We start from the raw sequence: 27181 nt of genomic DNA, 5'->3' as shown, positions 1-27181 counted from the left end.
AAGGAGGGAATGGGGGTGACTCAGGGCTACTATGATTGGCATGGCAGGGAGCCACCCCCCCTTCCTTTATAGCCTACCTTAAGCCTCATTCAAGGTGGGGATGGTAAATTCCCAGCTGCGGGTTGGCTGGGGACCAGGATAGAAAAAAAAGGGGGGGGGGCGGGAGTGTGTGTGTGTGTGTGTGTGTGTGTGTGTAAACCTTGGGTAGATACTGAAATGATCGTGGAGTTGCCTGCACTCTACACTGTTTACTACTGGGTAGTCTCAGATATCTAATAGAAAAGTTGCCATCTGATTAAACCATATCCAGGGTCTCCTGTCCTTTTTCTGGGAATAGTCGAACAATAGATCATTTTCTTTGGCCTGTTTAATCTTTGCCCTGTTGGTAAAGACTTCCAACAGGGGTGCTAATTATTGCCAAATGTGAAATTCACTAGGATTGACACCATTGTTAGAGAAGTCTAAGAACAGCTCACAAAATGATAATGACATTCTGTCACTAACAACCTGGGCAAGATTTGAACCAGCAATGTAGATTTGAAAAGCTCAATCTCCTAAACTATTCAGTTCCCAAATCAAACTGTTTCCAGTTCACTAAAATACTGCCTATCATCTTCTTTAGAGTTTTGGTAAAGGCTTAGTTGGCATTTTCAATAGTGTTAATGTTTGTCCAACTTACAGAATATACTGTAAATGTGTTTTAAGAAGCATTTAAAAAAAGAGATCTGGATGGATAACTTCTAACAGTTCAACTGATTTTGCTGTTTTCTAGTGAATTGTCCGTGATAAAGTTTTCTTAAATGGTTTTGTTCAAAATTATTTGCTCAATAATTCTTGGTTTATAAATACTTCACAAGCAATTCATTGTATTCAGTATATAAAATTCAAGTTGTTTTGATTTATTTTTGATTGAACACATAGGTGTGTGCCTCAGTGGGTCACAGCCAAGAATATCAGATTCACCTCAAACTGGTGGTAATTCTGTCATTAGATTATACCAAGCCAGTAACAAAAGTAAACTTCTGTCACACCAGACTGGTTAACAAGAAGTCAAAAATGCAGTCTCCTTAGCCATCCCTGCCCTCATCTCACCACCCAGACATTAGACTTTATGATAAGTGGTTATTGAAAACCAGTTTAATCTAGGGATGTAAATAACATGTAAAGACAATAACCGTGTAACCGATTAAAATTATATCGGTTACATGGTTAAATGTTAAACCGAGGAACTACGAGTGCGGGGGGTGCTGCAGTACCCCCACATTTTAGGCGGGGCTCTGCTGCTGCCCCACACCCAGGGATCCCCACTGCCGGCTCCGCACCTGGGGTCTCGGCTGCTGGCCCCACAGCTAGGGCTCCGTGCAGTGCGGCAGCAGAGCCCTGGGCGCGCGGCGGCAGCCGGGACACTGAGCGTACCGGGATGCCGCACGTGGGTGGCAGCAGAGCCTTAGCCCGGGGGCTGGCAGCAGGGACCCTGTGCGGAGTTTAATTGTTAACAGAAACCGATAAGCCTCAAGCTTATCAGTTAACCAGTTAAACTTATACATCCCTAATTTCATCAAACAATGGGTTTTTCTGATCTCAAGAGATCAGCCACATAGCCAAGTCAATATATATAACTCAGATCTTATCCAATAATCACACTGCTGCCTGTTCTTTAGTAACTAAATTTTAAAGATTTATTTATGAGAGGAAAGAAGAAGAGAGTTAAAATAGTTAATAGATCCTATACATCCTATACAGTAATTGCAATGTTCTTATATCAGGTTTGTAGCAATGATGTTATAGACTGCTGGCTTGTAAAGTCTCTGGTAACTTCCAAAAGTTTGGAAGGTCCTCAGTCCATAGTTCAAATATTTTCCTTTTAATTGTAAGCCCACAGTCCAGAGAATCAGAGCAGGAAAGAGGCAACATGAAGATGAATCAAGGGTCTTTTATACCCTCTGCCATGTGCTTGGAATTTTACTGTCACAAACCAAAGCTCACAGCACAGTTTGTGAAAAATTGCTTGCACAAGATGGAGTCTAGAGTCACATGAGCAAGTTACATGCCCCTACATGTCTCGCTGACTCACAGGGGCAGCCATTACTCTCTGGGGCACCCATAGGAAGGCTCACTGGGTGGGAGGAGCTTCTTCTATGGCCCGTTATTAGAGTGAAGTGTCCTTTAATGGGTCATCAAACTTGCATAGTCATTGTGCTGACCACAATGTGCTGGCCAGACTGGACGTAAATTACCTCATGGGTGTTACCTCACGAACAACACATTTAAGATATAGATACATTGCCAGTATTCATAACTTCAGATACAGTGATGATGGATGGATTTAAACATGATTATCAGACTTAGCAAATCATTATTTTTCGTTGACACCTTATGTGATGTACTTTATACCCATTTTGTTACAATTGTGTAACAGTGGCAATATCATTGTTATAAATGGTCATATTTCAATTATACAGCATCACAATAGGTCACATAATATATTTCTGCTTCCTGACTAGATGAGCATAATTATTTAGAATTAACTCATACTTTAAAAATAACAATTCATTCTGTGAGTATTCTCGAATATTTGTTTTAAAATTGACTATTTCTTTGACATTTGCTGACAACCAAGTTATCTGCTGGAATAGTCAAAGAAATCAAAGGCTAAATGTGATACAAGCACAATACAAAATTAATTTTGCATTTTTTTTTATTGATCCAGCTTGTATAGAAACAAAATATTGAGATGGTCTGTGGGGTTTAATTCTGTTTTGAACTGTATGTTGAGATATCACATTTGATTTCTATAAGTGTGGGGAGGGAGTTGATTTCTGGCAGGGAAATGTTAGAATGGAATATAGTGCTCTGTACTAATTGGTGCATGGGGAGGCAGTGATATCAGTCTTGGATAAACCATGCGACTCACTCTTCTAGGCAGAAGAAAGATAGCACCATAATTTATGATGGCAATTGCAAATAATGTGAAGACATGTGGAAAATATTGTAGCAATTTCAGAAATAAGAGATTAATTAAAGAAATTAGAAATTTTGCCTTACATCATCCCATCTGTTCAAACTTGTTCAGACAGTAAAGTACTAGGTCCAGGACAATCTAGTTAATACTGTTCTTTATTCTAATTAATTTGTCAAATCAGTTTATTACAAAATGTTTTTTTCCTCTGCAGGGTTACTTTGGTGTTTCTTAGTTTAAAAATAAACACTCCAGCATACTAGTCTGTTACCTTGACAACAGCAAGACTTGCTGGAACAGTGATAAAGACATTTACAGCCGCACTTGATATTAATATTGTTGATATTTCTAGACATTAGTTCATATTTTAACTATTACATAAGGGCTTCAGGTGTGGTATGAATTTTGATATTTCTACAGCAATGCTTTTCCCTCCCAGAAATTAAATATATTCACAGATGCAGCCATGAATTTTGAAGACACAGTGCAAATAAAATCTAATATAGTCGAGCCTTTAATACTTAATATATTTGAAGATATATATGAATTACACCTCTACCCCGATATAACGCTTTCCTCGGGAGCCTAAAAATCTTACCGCGTTATAGGTGAAACCACGTTATATCGAACTTGCTTTGATCCACCGGACTGCGCAGCCCTGCCCCCCTGGAGTGCTGCTTTACCACGTTATATCCGAATTCGTGTTATATTGGGTCATGTTATATCTGGGTAGAGGTGTATATGAATTTTTATCATTTTGGTAAGAAATGCAGCTATTATTTTGCAGTGGCTTTCTTCAGCATCTGAAGCATTTGAACTATTAGAAGAGCCTGTAGTGTAGTCTACTATTGTAAAAATAAACAGGAAATATATTCTGAGATTAGGAGTACTTGTGGCACCTTGGGTGCCACAAGTACTCCTGTTCTTTTTGCGGATACAGACTAACACGGCTGCTACTCTGAATTCTGAGACTATTATGCATATTACTATGTATTAAATACCAGTGCAGCATGTATTAAATCACAATCATAACTACCTAAAATAAAAGATATTTGCAGCCATTTGTGAATTATAAGGAATGTCCCATCATTATATAGAATTCTGATGTGTCTATAAATGAACAAGTATTGGTTTTGAAAGAATTATCTCATGAATGTTTACTAGTATTTGCTGTGTTTACTTACTCTTTATGGCTGGATTTCTTTGATGATTGCCTTTTGGCTAAGACTAAGTTTAGAAGTTGAGAAGTGCAGTGGGGAAAGTAACTGAAATACTTCCCTGATAGACTATATTTTCTAAATGGAGAACCTACCCTATATTCTCAATTACTGAGGGACAATTTTCATTCATTGATATATTTTGCTTTCCATAACCAAGTCTCTGTACAACTTTTCATGAGTGATGTACCTGAATACTTGTATGCTAATATCTAAACTGTATTCTTAAATTTATTCACCTAAATTTGGGTTATTGCTGATTATGTACTATATGTACCATATGGCTTTTAAAAACAAACTTCGTATTGTGGATAATATAAGCACTGTACCCAGATATACAGACACTCTTTTCTCAACCTATGATTTTATAATTTTAACATTAGCTTTAATAAAATTTTAATCTGTTTCAGTATCAGTATGGGGGGAGGGATAGCTCAGTGGTTTGAGCATTGGCCTGCTAAACCCAGGGTTCTGAGTTCAATCCTTGAGGGGGCCACTTAGGGATCTGGGGCAAAATCAGTACTTGGTCCTGCTAGTGAAGGCAGGGGGCTGGACTCGATGACCTTTCAAGGTTCCTTCCAGTTCTAGGAGATGGGATATCTCCATTAATTTATTTATTTAATTTATAATTTATAATGTCAGTAAATGGGGGAAAAAGCTATCCTGTGTTTGTAGTTTATGGAGTAGGTGGTACCACATGTCTAGCTAGTCTCCAAATTCTGGGAGCCTAAAGGAAGTATTCGATTTAGAAAAAAGACTGGCATAAGTGTTTGACATTGCTGGAGGCTTGCTGAAGAAAAGCATGCTTTCTACCTTCATTTTCTGGGGGCTGTTGTTTTGAACAATCAATTGTTTTTTTAATTTTATGTTCTGCTAGGAATGTGACATATTGAGTATGTCAACACTGCAATTGGAAGTGTTATTGCAGGTCAAATAGGCATACCCGTGCTAGCTAGTTTACACCTCCAACTGTACTGGAGACATACCTATGTTTCTCTGAATGTTTTACACATAGCTCTCTACATGCTATGACCAAAATACATGAAATCTTTCTTAAATAAATATTGAACAAAGGCCCAAAGTTTGGAATATGAAGTAAAAATAGGTGGTAAAAGTCTTATCAGAATTGCAAAGCAAATATTTAGTCAGTAGTTTACACTAATGAAAGAGAGGCTTAAAAACAGGTCAGCTCAGGATAGAGGAACATTTGCATTTGAAATAGACAAAATTGAAAACAGCTCTTCAAAACTGATGATGGAGTTGATTCAGTAGCACCATTAATATAAAAGAAGTACTTTGAGTGATACTGGTACTGCGTTATCAGAATTTCCAACTTCTACAATGCAATGTACATATTCCTACATATATTTCTATCATAAACATCCAGTCTAAGCATTTTACTATTTTTAGTAATAATGCATTTAAAATAAAAAAGAGGAAAAATAAAAAAAAATTACAAGACCTTCCCCGTCCCACAATTGTAATTAATCAGTAGATGCAGAAAAAAGTTTAACCATTTATATATGATTGTCAGAAAGTCTCAGTACCAGTACTAAGGTGATTGTTATCCCTCCCATGGGAAATGGAGGTGCTCAACACTTCTGAAAGTCAGGCCCTAAGTTTAGAATTACACTAGAGAGTTGTAATATGGAATGTGTGTAATAAAGACATGGGGGGATGTCTGGTAGTTGAGCAACTGGAATTGCTCCTTCATTTCTGTAGCACATTGAGTCGAATTTTGCTTTTGGGTGGTATATGGAAATGTGGGATTAATTAAAATGGTTGTTTTGTTCAACAGCTCACTTCTAGATTTCCTGAGGCTTTGTCGGGGGAGGGAGGGGATAGCCTCTTTGCCAAGTCTAAGTTTCCACACACTCTACTGTTTTCTTCAGTCACTAAGATAAAAACCACAAACTCAGCAGTTTTAATAACTGTGCAAATTCTAATTCCCAAGAGAGCAGCACTTGAGTATCAGAAGTGCATTTTTAACTCTGAGCCAGGGTGAACCTTCCGAAGAAGGGATCAAGTTTCTCATTTTGCCACTTCCTCAGATTAAGTAGTTTTTATGGAAGAATTTGCTAATGCAATTTTTTGCTTACCTTCCAACATGAATATGTGTAGTGGTCAGAAACTGTAGGAATGGGTTCCCTAGAAGTATGGATGATGGATAGATGTAATATAGAAACTATATTGAATTTCCTGTGCTTGAATAGCAAAACATTTTCCATCTTGAGTGTAGTGCTTCTGTTTTTTTTCAGATAGCCACAGGAAAATTTCCTCACATATATCTTATATTGACTTAGAGCCAGATTTGTCATGAGCAGCATTTTGAGGTGTCTTAGTTTGTGATCTATACAGAAAAGAAAACAATGTTTTATGTAAATTGCACTGCTCATGAAAGGTGCTGGGTGGCATCCTTGGAACCTGAAGTCCGCCATCTATACACAGAATAGGCAGCATCTATGCAAGTTTCCCGTGACAAACATGGCCAAACTGTGTACTTGAAGGCCCACTTCAGGGGGAAAAGAGGATTGTTCAATCCTCATTGCTCATTCAGTCCTCAAACTAGACTGAGAACACTAACAAAGGTGATGGAGGGTTTTGTGATGGTAGACACTGCTTCACTTTGAACTCTACTACTACCAAACTCTCTTCACATACACTATCAAGCATCTATCTATAAGCATTTATATGGGTTCTGCTGACCTGGCCAGGATTTTAGGACTTGATCCCAAGCCCAATGAAATCCATTTAAAGATTCCTATTTATTTCAGTGGGCGTTGGATCAGGCCCTTGAATGGATGATGTAGTAGAGAAAGCTCTACATCCCATCACAGAAGTCTCTTTCATTAAAAAAATGCGGACACGGAGTATACAAGAAACCCTTTTTCATCAGTGTTTGTCTTACATGAGAGTGCATATAATTCATGCTTTAGCTACAGGACTCTGTTTCTTATTTCTTTAAATGCATGTTATTGACAGTGCAATTGCTAACGCCACCTCAGCTGGTTTTGGTCTGTGGAATTTTGTATTAAAAATATTACTCTGATGCTCTTTGCTTTACAGAGACTTATGTTCCTGACTCTGTGAAAGAGGAGTGTTGCCTGGGAGTAATTGTGAGTGTAGCTAGCAGATGGTTATGTATGATTGCAGCTGGAAAGTTTCCATTTCAGGAGACTGTTATTTTGGGGGCAATGGTCTATTTGTCATGAAGGAAATAGAAGAGGGTTCAAAACATTCACCGAACCAGTGGAAACTACATTATGTATAAATTACAGGTGAAATTAAAGGTTATCTGGTCTTCTTCCCAGTGAAGTCATCAATAATACACCCTCAGTCTGTGTTGGCTGATTCACCAAATCAAATAAGAACTGACTGTGGAGAAAGACAGTTACTCTGAATCCATCTGCTTTTATGCAAGACACTGAATTATTGGATGTGCTTTTAAAAAACCTTGAATACTTCCAGAACAAATGGGAAAAGAGTCCAAGATAAAATGGATGAAGAAAACTCAGAATCCCTTATCATTTCATTTTAACCCCCTTATATTGCGTAATAAAAATATTATAGGATGCCTCCAACAGATAAATGTCCTCCAGTGCTTTTCCAAAGATTCCTATTACTTTAAAAGTTTTATTTCTAGTCCTCAAGGGAGGAGGTTGGATATAGTGCTAATATTAAAATTCTGTACTTACAAGAGATTTTAATCTCTGTTCGTAGAAAATAATTTTAGGCCATTACTTCTGAAGATAATTAGGTTAGAAAATAATGTTGGGGTTTATCTGTCTCTAATGTTATAAAATCAGCAAAATGATGATCAAGTAAAATAAGTTCTTAGGAGCAATACATGAGGCCACATCTTTATGTACCACTCTCTTTACTTTCAGCACTGCTGCCTGTCAATAATTTTGTTTCCTTCAACGTAAAGGCTAAATTGTAAACCCTTTTGTATAGGGCAGCACGTTGTTGCACTGCCTCAAGAACAGCCTGGGAAGCAATCTGACTTTTGGCTTCCCTATGGTCCAGTGAGGATGTAGCCTGCACCACTCCTATACCTGTCAGAGCGTGTGTTCCCTGGCAAGTTTGCGTGGGTGAGGGTATTGCCTTGACTCCATCCACCAATGTGGGAGAGGTAGTAGTGGTTCTACAGAGACTTCTCCCTTTTCCCAGGACATGACTAGCCATGACAAGGGAATACACTCCCTTAGTCCCTTGTGCGAGCACGCAGGGTGGGAACAGAATCTGGCTTATATAAATAGAATATGTAAATCATAAAACCATCTGTTTAAAGCATCTAAGTGCTGAGAATTCCTGCACTTCCTCTTGGCCACTTTAAGATGGGGGCCATTGAAGGAACAGAAGCATGCCAGACAGTTAAGCAGAGAACAGCAGGCATGTGTCCATTTCTTCAGTATCCCATACAGTTCACCCAGAACACCATTATCCTGCTTCCCGATCTCACCAAAGAAGTCCCAACATCAACAGTTTTTCTGCAGCCCACTGCTATGGATAAATATTGAGAAGCCATGCTTTTCTCATTGCTTGTGTCTCCACAAGCCCATGATCTTCACCCCTGTCTGGCTCAGGTTACAGGCAGCAGAGATGGGAACAGGAGGAGTATGCTAGAAATATAAAAAGAGAGCATGAGAGAGGGCAGTATCCTTCAGCACATGCTGCTTATCCCAGAGTGAGTCCCACCCCAATCCAGTCTTCCTCCCTACATGAGAGAAGAAAAACACCCCTAAGTCATTAACACGTCTCCTACTTCAAATGGCTGTGGTCAGCACTTATACCTACTGCCCTTTATGAAGCTTTCAGCATGTGTGTAGCCTCTACGCACCAGAAATGACACCTGCACCTGGCAAGAGCTAGATCTGGTGGTTATGGTGCCCTTTCCCCAGATGTAACTGCAAGTAAATATCTCATGTCAAGTGTTAGGAGCACAGGAAGGCAACAGAAAATGATGAAAGTGTCTCTCTCCTCATGTTGTTCTTCATGATGAATAGCTGCTAACTGAAGTCTCCAGCAGTTGTCCACAAAGCCCACCAGAAGTGATGTATATATGCTTCTGACAGGAGAAGGCTATATGGCAAATCATTACACAAATTCTGCTTCTGTAGCAATAGGAATAGTACAGATTGAGTGGCCTCCACTTGAATGTTGGGGAACCAACCTTATGGATTCTACTAAAAGTGCTTCGTAGAAATAAGCATTTTTAAAAACACTGTAAGGTTATATGAAGCTTCACCAAAGATGTGATTAAAAATATCTAGAACATAGACAGCAAATTTGAGAATACCAAGAAAAATACTGAGATAGAAGAATGTAGATGATTGGTCTTTCTACTGAAGTGGAAGGTGCAGACATTTTCATTTAAGACCCAAACTGTCATCTCTGCTAAATATCGATCTACATCAAGAGATGTTTACAGGATTTTGTCAAGGAAGGATGTGGGACTGAGAAAATTGCTGGCACTTTTATTGTCACATTAACTGATGTTGGAGATCAGGATAAATTGCTGAAATTGGCAAGAGAGCAGTGGGAGCATTCATGTCAAGGGAACAGGAATTTGCTGGAAGCAGTTTTGGAAATTTTCCTTTGTGAATTAGGTAATAAAACAAGTTGCCAGAGGAGGAAAAGAGAATCAGTCCTGTGATAACTACAAACCGACCCATGAAATGTGTCTCCTAATTCAAATAAGTCCTGTAATTTTATTAATTCTAATGAGAATGGCAAATACTTTAATGTTACTGAATAGTAAATGTTAACACATTTCTCTTTACTTCAGTTCTGCAAGTCTGTGGAATGATTGCTATTTGTTTTGGGGTGGAGCATAAATGTCTTTGTAGTGATAGTGACAAAGTGAGTTTAATTCATGTGTTTAATAGAGATGGGTGGTTTATCTTGGATTTCACCTAAGGCATCTTTTGACAATTATGAGCTTTTAATGTATACACAATTTAAAATTTGTAAAACACCTTAAGGGGAAAAAAGAAACACTCTATTGGGTATGGTTTCATTAATATCAGTGGAATGAATTATTTGTGCTAAGGTCCAGAGATCTGATGCAACTTGGGGGCAGAACAAGACCTGATAGTCACTGACAGCAGGAAAATACCACACCTTCTCTTTCTCCTTTCTTTTTTCTCCTTCTTTCTTTCCTCCATATGTTCTTATACTGTGCTCATCACTCTGGTATATGTATGCCTTCCAGCAGTGCATTAAGCAATGTGATTAGTATCTATCACGTGTTTGTTTTCTCATCTTCTTTCCAGGGGAAGAAATTTGTGCAAAGTAATGTTTTTGTTCTGGAATTTTTTTAGACATATATCTATACAAATGTTGTCATGTGTTTGTTAGATAAGGCAAGGTCAAAGAAATGTGCAGTCAGAAGGGAAGGTGGTGAAGTTTGTGATGGTCCTTAGTTCCTGGGGGAGTTCATTCTCTACGGTCTTGGGCTGGCCCCCAAGAAAATTTTCTTTTGCACAGACAAGCTCTATTATTGAGAGTTCCATTGTGCCAGAGCAGGGGTGCCTCCAGGAATTTTTCCCATGGTACGCACCATCAATCCCCGCGGAGCCAGCCCCCTACAGCCAGTGGCCCCATGCCTCACCCACTGAGTCTGCACCATGCTCAGTCCCTGCCTGCCAGCCTGGCTTGCCCAGGTGCAGTGTTACTTATTCCCCATCCCTGAAAAGGGACATAGGCATCTGGAAGTAGGGTGAGGCTGGGCAGGCCCCCGGAAAGGACCCCTGATTTAGGAGCCAGCCCAAAAGGTAGTGGTGAGGAAGAGCAGTGCTGTCTGCCCCACTGCCCACTCAGCTTTGGCCCTGTTGGTCCTGCATCGTGACTGGGTGAGCGAAACCAAAATCTAGTGAATAGCATCGTGACCTGGTGCACAGGAGTCACAGCACCAGTCAGGTTTGGCCTCGCCCCCCAGCCATGATGGAGTGCTGGTGGGGCCAAACCTGAGTGGGCATTGGGGAAGCCAGCACTGCTGCTTCTCACCAGTTCCAATGGTACGCACTGTATGTAACATGTGTATAGTTGTGGGAGCTACTGTGTCAGAGCTTTAGGCAATCTTTTAGATACTCTGGGCCCAGGCCATTGAGTGCCTTGAAGATAAGGGCCAAGATATTCAACTTGATTTGATAGTCTCTGGGAAGCCAGTGTAGGGAGTGGAGAAGAGGTTTGACTGGAAGTTTTTAAGAACAGATTAGACACACCCATCAGGGATGATTCATTCTGGGTGTACTTAACTCTGTTTTAGCATGGGAGGATGGACTAAATGACCTCTTCAGGTCCATTCCACCCCTACATTTCTATGACGTGTTTATAGAAACCAGTGTTACTGAGGAGACTTTGAATCTTTGGGGTTCAACCCAGACGAGTAAGGGGTTGTGTCACCGCCTGCCCTGCAACTTCGGTTGTCTTGAATGGTATCCTGCGGTGGCATTCAGCTGCGACATCAACAGCCAGCATACAAGCATGCAGGTCACACCTTGGCTTCCACTGGCCAATTACTTTCTGCAGGGTGACACCATTTCCAAATTTCACCAAAGCTGTCTGCCCTGTGGTGTCTTGCCCTCTCCTGGAATGCTCACAGATGTTATTAAATTCACTCCTCCTTTAAAGAAATGATAAACAGCAGCTCATTAATTCAACAGGGGTTTGATAAATACTCTTATTTCAATCACAGCATGAATTGGTTTATAGTAAAAACAAATTTAATAAACAAAAAGACATAGGCTTAAATGGTACCAAGTATAAGGAATAAAAATAGAAAGGGTTACAAGCACAAATACACATCTAAGACTAAAATCTGATTTAAGTCTCTTATTTGAAGAAAGGTTTCTCACCAAGTCTTTTCCAGCATGGCTGACCAGATTCTCTGGGCAGGTCCCTTCACAGAGCTTAAAGTGCTCTGTTTCTTTGTCTCTTCAGGTGAGGGATAACTTAGGGATTCACTCTTTATAGGTGCTCTTTATAGGCCAGTATGTCTTTTAATTGTATTCTCAGATAAAGTTCCTTTTGTCCTGCTGGGCAGCGAATGCCATGTGGTCTGGTGAAGACTACATGCTGGTTCCTCCCCCACTGCTGATAGCTGAGTGGTGATCTCCTCTCCTTGTTAGCTTGATGGCTTTTGTTTACCTTTTATGTAAATGAATTTCCAATGCCTCTCAATTTACCATGGAGACACATTCAAAGGAGCAGGACCATATTCCTTTGTTTAGACTCAGATATTTCCACATCCTCTGCAGAGCTGCAGATCACTCTGACTCTGAGCACTGTGCTACCCTCCAGGAACCCTCCTCCTGTCTCGCAGTGCACCAGACTCCAGCGACTCCCAGCCAGTTCCTTCTCCTGCTCCTCAGCTTGCTCCCGCCCCAGCCTTGCCTGAGCCCTGCACTAATCTCACTCCAGCCTTATCACCAAACTGCTGCAGCCCTGTCTCTGCCTCCTGATCCCCACTAGACTCCCAGTTTCTGACTGCCCGTTTTAGGTTTTTGGCACGTATCTGGACTCTTGACTTCTGTACCAACTTGGCTTGTTTTTGAACTCTGACCACCCAGCTTTGACCTCTGGCCTGCACCTGGACTTTGGCTACAGTTCTGACCCTGATTTGTCTGTGGCCTCTGATCTTTGTTTGATCCTGGCCTGTACCTGGATCCTGATTCCAGGACCACCCCCGGCCCAGGCCCCACCCTGTACCCAGCTGTAACCCACGCTCCAATCACTAGGTTAAATTATAATCTAATAATTATCAGAGGCAGTGCCTGACAGAGAGGTGACAGAGGTATGAATAACTGAGGCCAGTGGTTCCGGAGGGGACAGGGTCTCCTAGCCAGCCAGAGATGATAGAAAACGTTACTCGTCCATGCCACTATGTGAAAGTTTAGTGTCAGTGAGGAATCCAGCAGCACTCCGAGGCTCTGGACTGAATTGACTAATTGTGGGTATGTACCTTCAGCCAAAGGAGACTGCACGATGGCTGGAAATGCTATGAAGTGTTTTCCTCTACCCGCCACATAACCTTTGTTTTGCTTAGGTACAACTTCAGCTAGTTGTTCTTCATCCATGAGCTGATCTCATCAAACACTGCACTGTTTTGATGGTAGTGGTATGGTCATATGTGGCAACAAATAGGTAGAGCTATGTGTCAGCTGTATTTGCTGAAACTTGGAGTCCATGTCATCTGACCAGTTCACCTATTGGCTGCATGTAGATGTTGAACACGATTAGAGAGAGAATTGATCTTTATTGGACTACATAAGTGAAGGGTGTAGTGTGGAGGTGCAGTGTCCCATCACTACTCATTGGGTATGTTCTTCCAGCAAGGGCTCAAATCTTTTAGGGCATTACCCTGGATCCCCGCTGCCTGTGTCAGGTGCGGTGAAGCAGCAGTATCTTAAGGTTACCAGTGTTCAATGCTGCAGAGAGGTACAGGAGGATGAGAATGGAGGTCTGCCTTCTATCCATTGAGAGCAGATGATCATCCATGAATGCTACTGAAATGGTTTCAGTTCCATGTCCTCTCCTGAATCCAAATTGTTCTGGGTCTAGGATGTTAGCTTAAATTAGGTGAGCCAGTAGTTGGCCTCTGACTATCTTCTTGATGAGCTTGTTCATGAATGAAAAGAAAATCAACAATAGGTGAGGTTCTTTTCATCAAGGCTTATGTCTAAACTTACTTAGAGTCTGGTTAAGGAAATAGTGTACAAATGCATTGAAGGATTCTGGGATGGCAATACGTTTTTGTCAAACACCCGACTTAATTCGGAAGAAGCCGGTTCTTTTCCCATTTACAAGAATGCATCTTGAGGAGTCATCATATAGAAGATAGAACATTCAACAGGGCTGGTCAGGGAGGCCTCTCAATTTTAAGATCAGCCACAGCGATTCCCAGTTGACAGAGTCAAATGCAGCCATGATATCTACAAATACAATGTGAATGGGGTACTTGAATTCCCAAGACAGATAGCAGAGTAATGTCACAGTAGTTACAACAGTCTTGTTTGCTGCCTTTATACTTGCTAAGCGGTAAAATAATGTCGTCTTTGCCAGTTGTAAGGGACTGACTCTAGTTCTCCCGATTATATGTACCTAAAGACACAAAAGAATAGCTGGTCCAGAGCTTTTTAACAGTTCTCCAGGAATTTCAAAGACTCCTGCCACCATATTTCCCTTAAGCTTCTTTTCAGCTCCATGGATTGCATCAATAGTCAATTCACCAGGATCATTTTGTGCTGAATGGGTCATCTCGGCAGCAGCCTTAATACCAGGAGCCTCAAAAATGGGGTGTGAGCCTTGAATGTATGAATAAGGAATCTCAAACAGAAGTAGGGAAGTGATCTTGCCTCTGTGCACAGCATTGGTTAAGACTACTATTAGAATACTATGTCCAGTTCTGGTGTCCACGCTTGAAAGATGTGGAAATACTGGAGATGGTTCAAAGGACAGCTGCAAAAATGATCCAGGAGCTGGAAAAAAATGTTTCACAATGTGAAGCTTAAGGAGCTCAATCTATTCAAATGATCAAAGAGATGGTTGAGAGGTGACATGATTGCTTTCTATAGTTACTTACACGTGGAAAAGATACCTGATAGTGAGGGCTTTTTAGTCTTACAGGTGAAGGCATAAAAAGGTCCAGTGTCTGGAAGCTGAAGTTAGACAAATTGAGTGCAGGGGACTGGACTAGATGACCTCTCAATGCCCCTTCCAGTTCTATGATTCTATGAAATTCAACTTTTTAATGAGATTCAGTTTCTTACCAGTGAGGGTAATTAAACATTGGAACAACTTAACAGGGGAGGTGGTAGACTCTCCATCACTTGGAGTCTTTAAAATGAGATTAGATCTCTTTCAAGAAGCATTACTTCAGTGTCTGGGAAATTCTGCAGCCTGTGTATACAGGACACCAAAGTAGGTGTCCTACTGGTTCCCTTCTGACCATAGAATCTATTAACTGAGATCAGAATCAGGACCTTTATTTCTAAAAACAGCAAAGCATCCAGAGTCTCCCAGAGAACGCAACAAATGCATTGATTTAATTGTAGGGGACTTTATATCAGGATTGGTGCTGTGAAATCCCCACACATTCTACCGTGGCAGGATCTCTTTCCTTCTTGTGTGATGGAGTGTTCTCAGACATGTGACACTCCTTAGTGTCAGAGATACAGTCAAGATACTGGCTGTGAGTCATACATCTCAGAACACAAAGATAAATGGGGCTGAGTCAGAAGGTCTTTAACCCCTACCTACTTTCTTTTCACTCATATAGATTGGAATCATTAGATCCATAGGTCATCCTCTGGCTGAATGCTGACTATAGGGAAAAGAGCCTGTGTGATTCCCCCTATCCATCTGTTCAAGCCCATTTTGAGAACCACACAGGAAAATACAACATAATTTTCTGAAACATAGGTTGCAAAGTTTATTTTAAGGTGAATTCCCACACACTCTCAATTTAACAGCCATTGGAATCCATATCTGGAAAGACGTGAACTTTGAAACAATATTGAGCATGCTCTATTAATAATGTCATTGTTAATATTATTTAACAATGAAAATCATATATTTATGTAATAAATTTATAAAACGTGTTCAAATGTGTAAAATGACGTTCTTCTAGAAATAAGGAGCTTATAAGATAAAATATTCAAAAAAGAAGATATTTATTCACTGATGCATAAAATGCTATTTAACTTCCATTAATTAGAACTTAAAATAGACCACTTGAAAAGCTAATCATTCTTTGGACAGCCAAAACAGAGAGGTTCTTACTGCAGTTAAGGAACTCCTTTTTAAAGACCTGTCCAGATCAGAGGCATTTCTCACCTTTAAAAACCCTTTGCAAATCTACCAGTTACTAAAGATGCCTTGTGCAAAAGATTTCTTCCCAAGAAAATTAATCTTTTCAGAACTTGCAAGCCAAGCTGTTATAGCCTGAAATGGTTTAATGTAAAGGTCGAAACCTACTGTTTACTTTTTATGATACCTAGAAATTTCATCCTTTGAATGTACTGTAGCTCCAGTAGGAGAAATTAATAGATCATTCAGGACCTTTTGAAAGAAAAATGTATGTGGTGGGTCCTTATCTGGCAGGCCACAAGTAAAGGAGTTTTTGCCTCTGTAGGAACCGCCTCTGCTGTTGGCGGCAGAGAGGGAAGAAATAGAACGTTTACCTGGATGGAGTAAGGAGGAACAGGAAGTGGCTGGACCAGGTGGGGGCATTGCTCTTCCAGGTGACCGGGGAGTGGGAGTATTTATACCCAAAACAATTTCATAAAATCCCTCTCTCAGCCAAAATAATTGAGGATGCCTCCTTTTGACAGGTGTCCCGTGCAGGTACTCATTATGGATGGGGTATGGTTATTAGATAAAATGGATTGGAAGGGGATTTAGAGGAAAGGGATTTCCTTGAGGAAACTGGTGTAAGATCTAAAGTACCAATTGCTCTGGGTAAGTGACTGGTCTCTTAGGCCTGTGAGCAACCTGATGTGGTGGTGTGATTTTTGGTATAAGTCAGCAGTTCTCAACCGGTGGTCTGCGGTTGTCCGTGAACCCTTTCAAGGGGGCCACAGGGCTGAAACCCCGAGCCCTAATGTCCACCAAGGGGCTGAAGCTGGGAGGTGTGGGGCTGAACCCCCTATCCCTGTCAACACCCCCCCAGTCCCCTCTGCGGGGCAGAAGCCAGGAGGTGCAGGGCTGAAGCCTTGATCCCTGGCGCGCCTCGCGGGCAGAAGCCGGGAGGCTCAGGGCTGAATCCTGGAGCCCCGAGCACTGGTACTCCCTGTGGGGAAGAAGCCCCTGTGCAGAGTTGGGAACATGGAGAGCATTGCCCCTCCTCTCCCAGACTGCACCACAAAAGCACGGCAGTCCCGGGGGTAGCTCCACACCTCCCCCCCCCCCCCCCCCCCATCTCCTCTCCCCGCCCCCTGGCCAGGTCGGACGCAGTAAGCCAGAGCCGGGCAGTGTGGGGCAGCTGCTTCTCTGGCTGGTGTCATGGAGCAGGCAGTGGCAGCATTCCCTCCTCTCCTGCTGGTGCCCTGGGTTGAAGTTGCTCCTCAGTTCCCAGCCCCTTTTGCTCACGCAGCCGGTAGGAGCTGCCTGGGTGGGGAGACCTGGCTCCTTGGCTGGCAGAGCCCTCGTGGAACAGGGCCGCAGGGGAGCCCTCCCGGCACACAGCCCATAGCTACTCTCCCTGCACCCTCAGCTATATTCTCCCTGCCCCCTGAGCTACCCCCATGCCCGCACACGTCCCCTGGCTACTCCGTGCCTGCACCCTGAGCTACCCCCTGCCTGCACACAGCCCCAGGTACCCCTCTCCCTGCACCCTGAGCTACCCCTATGCCCGCACACAGCCCCAGCTACCTGTTCCCTGTACCCACAGCCACCCATGTGCACATAGCCCCAGCTACCCCCTCCCTGCACCCTGAGCTACCCCCCTGCCCGCACACAGCCCCTAGCTAGTCTCTCCCTGTACCCACAGCCACCCCGTGTGCACACAACCCCAGCTACCCTCTCCCTGCACCCTGAGCTACCCCCTGCCCGCACACAGCCCCTAGCCAGTCTCTCCCTGTACCCACAGCCACCCTGTGTGCACACAGCCCCAGCTACACTCTCCCTGCACCCTGAGCTACCCCCTGCCTGCACACAGCCCCAGCTACCTGCTCCCTGCACCCTAAACTGTTTTCAAACTTTTTGAGCTAAGTCCTGTACCTTTGAGTTATAATTTTTGGTTGTGCCGTCCATCCCCCGCCCCCTAACCCAGACAGGCTGGGTGGCCTGCTGAGGTGAGTCGGAGTGGAGGTGGCGTTCCCTCCCCGGACCCCGCCATGTGGAGGTGGCTTGAGTCCTGCTGGCCCCTGCCCCCCCACCAAAATAGAAGTCAAACTACACCTATGTCCAAGGCCCCTACCCCGAGGGTCCCACACCCCCACTGGGCCCTGGAGTTTTTATAGTACACCTCTACCTCGATGTAACACGACCCGATATAACACGAATTCGGATATAACGCGGTAAAGCAGTGCTCCGGGGGGATGGGGCTGTGCACGCCGGTGGATCAAAGCAAGTTCAATATAACGCGGTTTCACCTATAAAGCAGTAAGATTTTTTTGGCTCCCGAGGACAGCGTATATCGAGGTTGAGGGGGCCTCAGAGAGAAAAAGGTTGAGAACCCCTGGTATAAGTGACCTCTTATCACAAAATCCAGTTTGTCTGAGTGGTAAGATAGATTGGAGAATCTGAGGAGGCTGTCTGTGACTCCATGGTAAAACTAGTATTGTAATCCAAGAGTTCACATTTGTTACTGGCTTGGTGAAATCTAATTATAGAACACACCAACAGATGTCTGCCCTGTTTTCTGACCATCTGCACTGAAGCAGGCACTCACGGTTGTGAGTCGCTCCAAAGAGCATGAGGACCTTATCACAATTTCTGTGCTACTAGTAACATAGTATTGTACTACTACTATTACAATAATCTCAATATAACTACTATTTTAGGGGAATTAATGGGATGCTGACTAAGTTGCTTCCACAGCACTGCAGAGAAGATTTTATTACCTTGGACAGTAGCATTAATACTTTGACTGCTTTCTTCATGTTTCCAGTGGTATTGCAAGGTTTTCTCAACAGTCCTAATATGAAGGTGATGCATTGTTCTGCCAAGAAAACTTATGATGAGTTTGGCTTCTTGGAGAAAACGTGTTAACTCTAGGCTTAAATCCAAAGCAAAAATGTGCCAAGACACCATCTAAAACTCAATGTGCCTACAAGCTGGAAAGCCATCTCTGACGTGATTATGGAGATTTGTTACACAAAGAAGGCATTCTAGGCTGCAGTATGGGTTTAATTGTTGCAGTCTTATTACTTTTACTTCTTTTCAGTCAGTATTTCCAAAGTCAGAAAATATCATATTGCCTCTATATAAATCCATGGTACGCCCACATCTTGAATACTACATGCAGATGTGGTCGCCCCACCTCAAAAAAGATATTGGAATTGGAAAAGGTTCAGAAAAGGGCAACTAAAATGATTAGGGGTATGGAGTGTCCGCCATATGAGGAGAGATTAATAAGACTGGGACTTTTCAGCTTGGAAAAAAGACGACTAGGAGAGATATGGTTGAGGTCTATAAAATCATGACTGATGTGGAGAAAGTAAATAAGGAAGTGTTATTTACTCCTTCTCGTAACACCAGAACTAGGGGTCACCCAATGAAATTAATAGGCAGCAGATTTAAAACAAAAAGAAGTATTTTTTCACACAATGCACAGTCAACTTGTGGAACTCCTTGCCAGAGGATGTTGTGAGGGCCAAGACTATAACAGGGTTCAAAAAAGAACTAGATAAATTCATGGAGGATAGGTCCATCAGTGGCTATTATCCAGGATGGTGTCCCTAGCCTCTGCTTGCCAGAATCTGGGAATGGGTGACAGCAGATGGATCACTTGATGATTACCTGTTCTGTTCATTCCCTCTGGGACACCTGGCATTGGCCACTGTCAGAAGACAGGATATTGGGCAAGATGGATACTGATCCAGTATGGCCGTTTTTATGTTCTTGTTCTTAGTTCGAAAATGTTATAAAGTTGAGTAATGTATGCCAAAGAAATAAAAAAGATATATTAAATGAGGGGGAGGGAGGGGAGATGGGGAGATTTTTTTTTTCTAGTTGTGTAATTAAAAAAAATAATCATGGAGTGCATCTAGTTTTAGACAGAAGTGTAGTCAATTATGTTGCTCTCTCAGCTGACAAATTGCTAGGTGGGAACAACACAGATTCCACTAACAATACCATTTAAGCTACAATCATTTTCTTTTACGTGTTCTTCAGGAGCTAAACTTTAAAAGTTATATCATTCAATGACATTTTTAAAGCAGTTGCTGCCATTTTTATTAAATATTATTTAATAATATTTGCTGCACAAACATTTTTTGTAGTGTGTAAAAGATCTCTCTACCATCAGGTCTGATGAGGAGCAGCCTTTGTTCTGACATTTGATCTCTTTGACTTCTATTAAGAATTCAAACATAAAAGTTGAATGTGAATTTTCAGCTACAGAGTCAGAGCGTGGTGAGTTTAGCCATGGCCCTGCCTTTGGCTTTCCCTGCCCCTTGTGGGGTGATAGCCTTGAGCAGTCCTTGCATGTAGACAATGGTTGATTAGCATCTGAACAGAGCTGCAGTTAGGGAAGGCTTCTTGTGACCTCTCTGTTTTGGTGTTGATCTGGTGAACACATTAATATTTATCATAAATATTCTTTTGCTACCTAATTCTGCCTTCTCTTGTTGAATACTTGTAAAGACAGAAAAGGGGACAGAGTGAAATTGTGTGTGGGGTGTGGTTGTGGTGGGGGCATGGTGTGTTTTGTTTAAAGTAACAAATGCAACAATAGATGTAGGACAGAAGAATTTAGATACAATATTTATCTCCAACACTGTATATTTCTTCACTACTGCCACAGTGGGGTAACTAAGTGAACAGAGGGATTATCTAAATAAAACATAGGATCAAAAATTTGAACAACTATCTCCATCTTTCTGACTCCATAACTCTACAGAAGGCCTCAGTAATCCCTAATTAACTTAAAAGCCATCAATATTTATACTGACTGACAGGTAAACAAATTCAACAAACATACTGCACTTACCGTAGCATTTGAAAAGTTTGTGTGGTTATACACATACACATAGATATTAAACCTGTCATATAATAGACTTGAAATGTTAAATCTGTCTTAATCCCGTAATGCCATACTGTAATCTTAAAATTTAAAAGTACAGCATAATCTTTAATTTTATATGTAAATGTTTTTTCATATTAGCAGTAGTCAGCTTCAGCTTTGGTTTTGTGTGCGCAAATTGGACCCTCAGGAAGAAACATCAGAGTTGAGATTAGATACAAGTTACAGTTAATCATAGTAGTTCCTATGTATTCTACTTTTATAAGTATTTGGAGATCTTTACTATCTAGATGGAGCAATGTTTGATTGGAACCATATGTTTGTATGTTTAATTATTGAAAGGAGTAGAATGACTCAGTCCTTCTAAAACATAACCACATATGGTAAAAATGAGTTAGTTATATTCAGAATTGGTTTTCAGTCCTTAGCAGACTGTTTGATGAATAAAAAAGCACTAATTTAAAAACCTGAACTTTGAGGGGAGGAGGGGAGCATTACCTTAAAAACTCATTTCAACCAATGTAATAGAAAAAGTCATAAAAATGGATACATATAGCAGCTATTTTCTTAAGTTAACCGTCTTTTCTGGAATGGATAGTTGATCAATACTGGCATATTTTCAAAGGTTTTCAACACATACTCCAATGAAGACTATGACCGGAGAAATGATGAAGTTGACCCAGTGGCTGCATCAGCTGAATATGAACTTGAAAAGCGTGTGGAAAAACTGGAGCTTTTACCAGTGGAACTAGAAAAAGGTATGCATTCTGTGCACTGTTTGCAATTTCTCTAAACTGATGTGCAAATCTTTAAAGGGATTGCTGCACTTGCTTAGAGGGCATAACTTTAATTCTCAAGGAATCGTTGCAAATCTCTTGGCTCTTCAGACTGAAAAATATTCAATAATATTATTTAAGGAACCAGCTCAAGGACAATAGTTCTGTATTTCTGTAAGAATGTTGTTTCCTGTAGTTCACCTTACACGTTAATTGACATGATTTTTCATATTAACTTTTCATTCTCCTCTGAAACGTTAGTCATCTTGCCTAACTGTAGTAACCTTTTCCAAATGGCAAATGCAATATTATCTATTTTTGGTGTGTTATTAAAACTGCAGAAAATTAAGGGTCTCACCAAGGAAATAACTAAAAGTGGGTTTAATCACATGAAAAAATCAAAAGAAAACAAAAGCAAGATGCAAATGTATTTCTTTAAATGCCAAATTATTTAAAATCAAACTATATTGCTGCTTTTATTTGTCTTCTCCACAGATGAAGATGGACTTGGCATCAGTATTATTGGAATGGGAGTTGGAGCAGATGCAGGCCTTGAAAAACTGGGAATATTTGTCAAAACAGTAACAGAAGGTGGGGCAGCCGAAAGAGATGGCAGGTAAACTAGATTCAGTGTTTGGAATCTTCCTCAACAATGGTTCTTTATGGATATTGATTTTTGTAGAAAATAATTTCTGGTTGTTTGCATATGGCAAAAAGTTGTGTGTAATTTTATAACTAGAAATTTGAGTTATTGTTATGGCCCAAATGTTCTAATCTGGGTACCTAAAGGTAGGCTTCTAAATAAAAGTAGCGACCAGAAATTTCAGAAGATAATTATTTTGATTATCTCACTTACGATGCTTTAAAGAGGCTAGATTTGCAGATGATGGTTGCTCACAACTTCCTGAAAACCAAGCCCCTTTAGCATATGGTTGGTTTTCCAAAATCAAGTTGGTTGTCCAAAATCAGAAGTGCTGAAACATTTATAATGTCTTTGAAGGGTGGTGAGTGCCTGCAGCTCCCATTGGCTTCAAAGAGAATTTTGGATGGTCAGTATCTATAAAAAAAGTTCCTCAGCAACATTTTTCTAGTTTTTCCTGTGCCATTTTGTGCCCTTAAGTTCCTCATTTCTCACTTAACATGTACTTTTTGAAAATCTCTAGTGCAGAGTGATCTTCAGTATTATAAATTCTTCTTTGAGTGATTGCACACGTGCATTCCAGCTCTTGGTAACTTTACTCTTTGCAAGGTGGTGTCAGGAAATAAATCAATGGGGATGTGGCACGTCTGGCCAATAAATGGTTGATGCAAACAAAAGTGCTTTTACTGAAGCTTTTACTTTATTTAGTCTCCAGCACTTACACATGTCTGCATGTTAGGAGAGCACCCCAAATAAACCCCAGATTAATATTTAGGCAAGATCGTCAGGAGGTCTCGAGTGGATATCTGTAGACTTCTGGTGGCCACCCTTCCGTCTGCAGGGGAACTTGAGAGGGATCCCTCTGAAGTGTTCCAAGTATTCAAATGTCCACCGAGCTCAGACCTCTTCCCCCTTTTATACCCAATTACATAGCTTGTTCATAAACAAAAACAAAAAATCCTGCTGAGCAGAAGTTGTGTGGAGTTTTCCAGCCAGTGAATTTTCCATCGGTTAACCAGATGTATTTCACATAGCAACAGTTAAAATGTTGCCAGACTTCCGATCGTGCAAAACCTCATGCTTCAGCAATTTTGAGAAGCTCAAGTCTGGAGGGCCCATGGCCATGCTTACACCTCGTGGGCATTCACTTCCCCTGCCCCTCCTGCCCTGTTAGTTGTGCTAAGGTTTCAGTAGTTGCCTTTTTAGCTGCCTTCAGCAATAAGCATAATAATTGGCATTCCAGCTGCTGGCAGTGGTCTAGGCATGTTACTAGGCCAGGGATTGGCAACCTTTCAGAAGTGGTGTGCTGCGTCTTCATTTATTCACTCTATTTTAAAGTTTCACGTGCCAGTCATACATTTTTAACGTTTTTAGAAGGTCTCTTTCTATAAGTCTATAATATATAACTAAACTATTGTGGTATGTAAGTAAATAAGGTTTTTAAAATGTTTAAGAAGCTTCATTTAAAATTAAATTAAAATGCAGAGCCCCCCGGACCAGTGGCCAGGACCCGGGCAGCATGAGTGCCACTGAAAATCAGCTTGCGTGCCCCCTTCGGCACGCGTGCCATAGGTTGCCCACCCCTGTACTAGGCTATGGGCTATCAAAAATCTCCCCCCTAAAAATTCACCCAGCTCATGAACAGTTCCTGTGTTTTTCAGTAGATCAGGATCACTTTCAGTATCAAGTGTTCCCATTCGGCCTTCTTGCCTCCCCAAGAGTGTTCCTTGAGGTACTGGCAGAGGTCGCAGCTTACCTTCGACGTCTGGGCATAATCATTTTTCTATACCTCAATGACTGGCTACTCCAGAGCCAATCTTATAATGAGATTTTTGCCACTATAAAGATGATGAGATCTCAGTTCCGCAAGCTAGGATTGCTGCTCAACTTTGAGAAATTCACTTTGAGCCTGGTACGAAGAGTGGAGTTCATAGGAGCCTTCTTAAACACTATATCAGCTAGGGCTTATCTTCCCTCCAACAGATTCTCCTTGTTAGCAGATCTCATCTCAAAGATTCAAATCAGCCTACAGACATCAATAAGACGTTGTCTTCAATTGCTTGGATGTATGGCCTGCACCTTTGTGACACCACATATGAGGCTCCTCCTTCGATGTTTGGGGGCTGGTTCAGGACTATTTATACTCCAGACAAACATAGCCTGCACAAGTTGGTGTTGGTTCCTCATCAGGGAGATCATACTAGATTTTTGCTTTGGCCCCTTTAATATTTGTCCTCAATTGACTAATGCTCAGGCAGCTGAGAAAGAACTCTCTCATGTTCTTTCCAAAACACTTCATTCATTTGAGACAGCTCTCTGAATATGGAGCAGCCTATCCCTGAATATGGAACATCTGTTGTGCATCAGCTCTGGTGGTTCCTTCAACCTCATCCTTATATGGTAATCAGTAAGCATAATAATCAAAAGACCATCTTTTAGCAATAAATATGAATATATTTTGAGGGATGTCTCAAATATCCTAGAATAATTAAATAAAAATTGGGGTGAGATTTCTAATATTGTAATTTTTAGATAAGAAAAGTACTTCAGTAGCTTCAGAACATTTTTCATGTCTTTCTGCAAAAGTCAGCAGATTACTCCGGGTATTACTTGCCCTCGGAGAAGATGAGAAACCTGTAGTGTGGGAATTCCGAGTGACTGAGCACCACTGTCTTAATTCATGCTGCTCTAGACATAGCAGATGTTGGGTAGTTGCCATGTAAAGGGCATTCTGTGGTAAATGTCATTGGCCAATTTAACCAGAGAGCTTGCTGTAAGCTCCAGTCCAAATTAAGAATAGGTTGATAGATAGATAGAGGCAATAAAAAGTGAAGGAATCAGTGGACAAACTGAATATGAAATACCAATACTCTTTACACATGTGATAGGGTAACTGACTATTTTGTATAAATAATCTCCCAGTTCAAGTACAGGACAGGTGTAGTGGATGATGCGTCATTTGAAAATATTTTTCTGATAATAAATTTACCTGAGAACAGCTGCTGAGGAATGTGTAACAGTTCACAACTTGAAACATATACTAAATTATATCTCTGCAAAATTTGAATTCACATTTTTAGGACCTAATTCTGCAACCTTTCTGATATTGAGTAGCAATTATGCAAGTTGTTCCAGCAACTTAAATTAATTCATATGGGTGAATAACTGCTGTTCCCTGTAAGTGAGGCTTGAAGAACTGGCCCTTAGAAAATAATAGAGAAACCACCAATTTCTTTCATAATAATAAAATGTTGTTAAACTTTTTCTTTTTAAGTCTTTGTCACTCGTAAACCCGTCTCCCATTTGATACTTAATTTGTGTACACACAGACACGTGAGAAATAGCATGTTATTATTCAGATTGGTGCCAAGCCATTCAACACATCTCTAAAAATGAGTCAGGAACAGGATGGCGGAAGAAGGAAATGGGGGGAAAAGGTTAAAATAACTGTCTGGAAATTAATTGCAACTGATGTAATAATATACATCTCTCTGTCATATAAACTGGTGTAAAAATATATATATATAAATAAAATAAATGAATAGCCACCCTTCATCTTCATATCTATCATAAAAATTCCTTTAATATTTAGAAAAAAGGATGCTGTGGATTCTGCTGTTCAAAAAAAGATTTTAGGACTGAATTTTTCCTCCTGCTCCTTTGTCATTTAATGCTGATTTTGTAAAGACAGTGACCTATGTGCACCATCCAATACAAACCTGACAAAGTCATCTTGACAGTTATATCTTCAAAATCCCAGATGGATAAAGAGAGAGGAAAGAATTCAATTTACTGAAAAGGAACTCTGATTATTTTATTCTGTAATTTTAACATACATTTAACATGTTACCTCTGCATTTTTTATTAGCACTTTTATTCCATTTTTACATATTAAGGTCTGAGTTTCAAAAGGTCAGATACAAAATGGATGCTAATACACGTAAGTATGTTTGCCTAATTTCTGTATAGTTCCATATGCAAATTGTGAATTTCCACGTGCAAATGACCAGCTATTTGACACACTGGCCATTTGTGCACAAATAACAGATTTGCATGTGGAATCATGTTAATTGCAAAAGCAGTTTTAGCAAGGAAAAATGCACGTTAATTTCTTTATGCACTGGCCTTTTGACAAATCAGTTCTTAATTACATAGAAAATCTTATTAGTATTGCTTATTTTGGTAGTGTCTCCAGGGTCAAGGATTCTTTCCAAACATAGAATAAGACACGATTGGAAAATAAATGTGATTACTCTTACATGTTATATAGGAATACTTACTTGGCATCATATAGGAAATGTCCTTTTGGATGGCACATATTATGTATTTGGAGGATTAAGAAGACTGAAATAAGAGATGGAAATAGATTAGTAAGCAGCAAAGAAAAGAAATACAGAGAGAAGTAATAACCAAAGTGGGCTAATGGACAAAAAGACTCAAAATCTGTCAGTCTTTTTATATTATTGACGTACACCTCTACCTCGATATAACGCTGTCCTCGGGAGCCAAAAAATCTTACCGCATTATAGGTGAAACCGCATTATATTGAACTTGCTTTGATCCGCCGGAGTGCGCAGCCCCCCCCCCCCTCCCCGGAGCACTGCTTTATCGCGTTATATCAGAATTCGTGTTATATCGGGTCACGTTACATCGGGGTAGTGGTGTATGTTCAATGTAACGGCAACAGTTACATGTATAAAAATGACATACAGTTCTGAAAGGTGGGCGGGGGGGAGTGGAGTTCAAAGATGCAGTTTGTAGGCTTCCACAAAAGCAATATTTTCAAAATTTGCTATGTCCAGCTGGGAAATAATCCACTGATCCACAGTGACAGTATGAACTTTGAAGCTACCAAAGTAGCTCTAAGGAGCCATTTTTGCTCAGCAGTATAGTCCAAAA

At 40.9% G+C, this 27181-nt stretch overlaps 1 protein-coding gene across 7 annotated transcripts in view; it reads left to right on the top strand.

Annotated features, from left to right (window-relative positions):
- PPP1R9A (protein phosphatase 1 regulatory subunit 9A) overlaps positions 1-27181 on the top strand; it is a 253382-nt gene that overhangs the window by 137113 nt on the left and 89088 nt on the right. For all 7 annotated transcript variants that reach the window (XM_054020403.1, XM_054020402.1, XM_054020404.1 and 4 more), the window contains exons 3-4: positions 21492-21624; positions 22138-22258. In XM_054020403.1, the coding sequence (XP_053876378.1) occupies positions 21492-21624; positions 22138-22258 (254 nt within the window). The remainder of the gene's footprint in view (positions 1-21491; positions 21625-22137; positions 22259-27181) is intronic.

This window comes from Malaclemys terrapin, chromosome 2 (genome assembly GCF_027887155.1).
Source record: "Malaclemys terrapin pileata isolate rMalTer1 chromosome 2, rMalTer1.hap1, whole genome shotgun sequence".
NCBI lineage: Eukaryota > Metazoa > Chordata > Testudines > Emydidae > Malaclemys > Malaclemys terrapin.
Note: the sequence above shows the minus strand (reverse complement) of the source record. Positions and strands in the feature narration are given on the sequence as shown.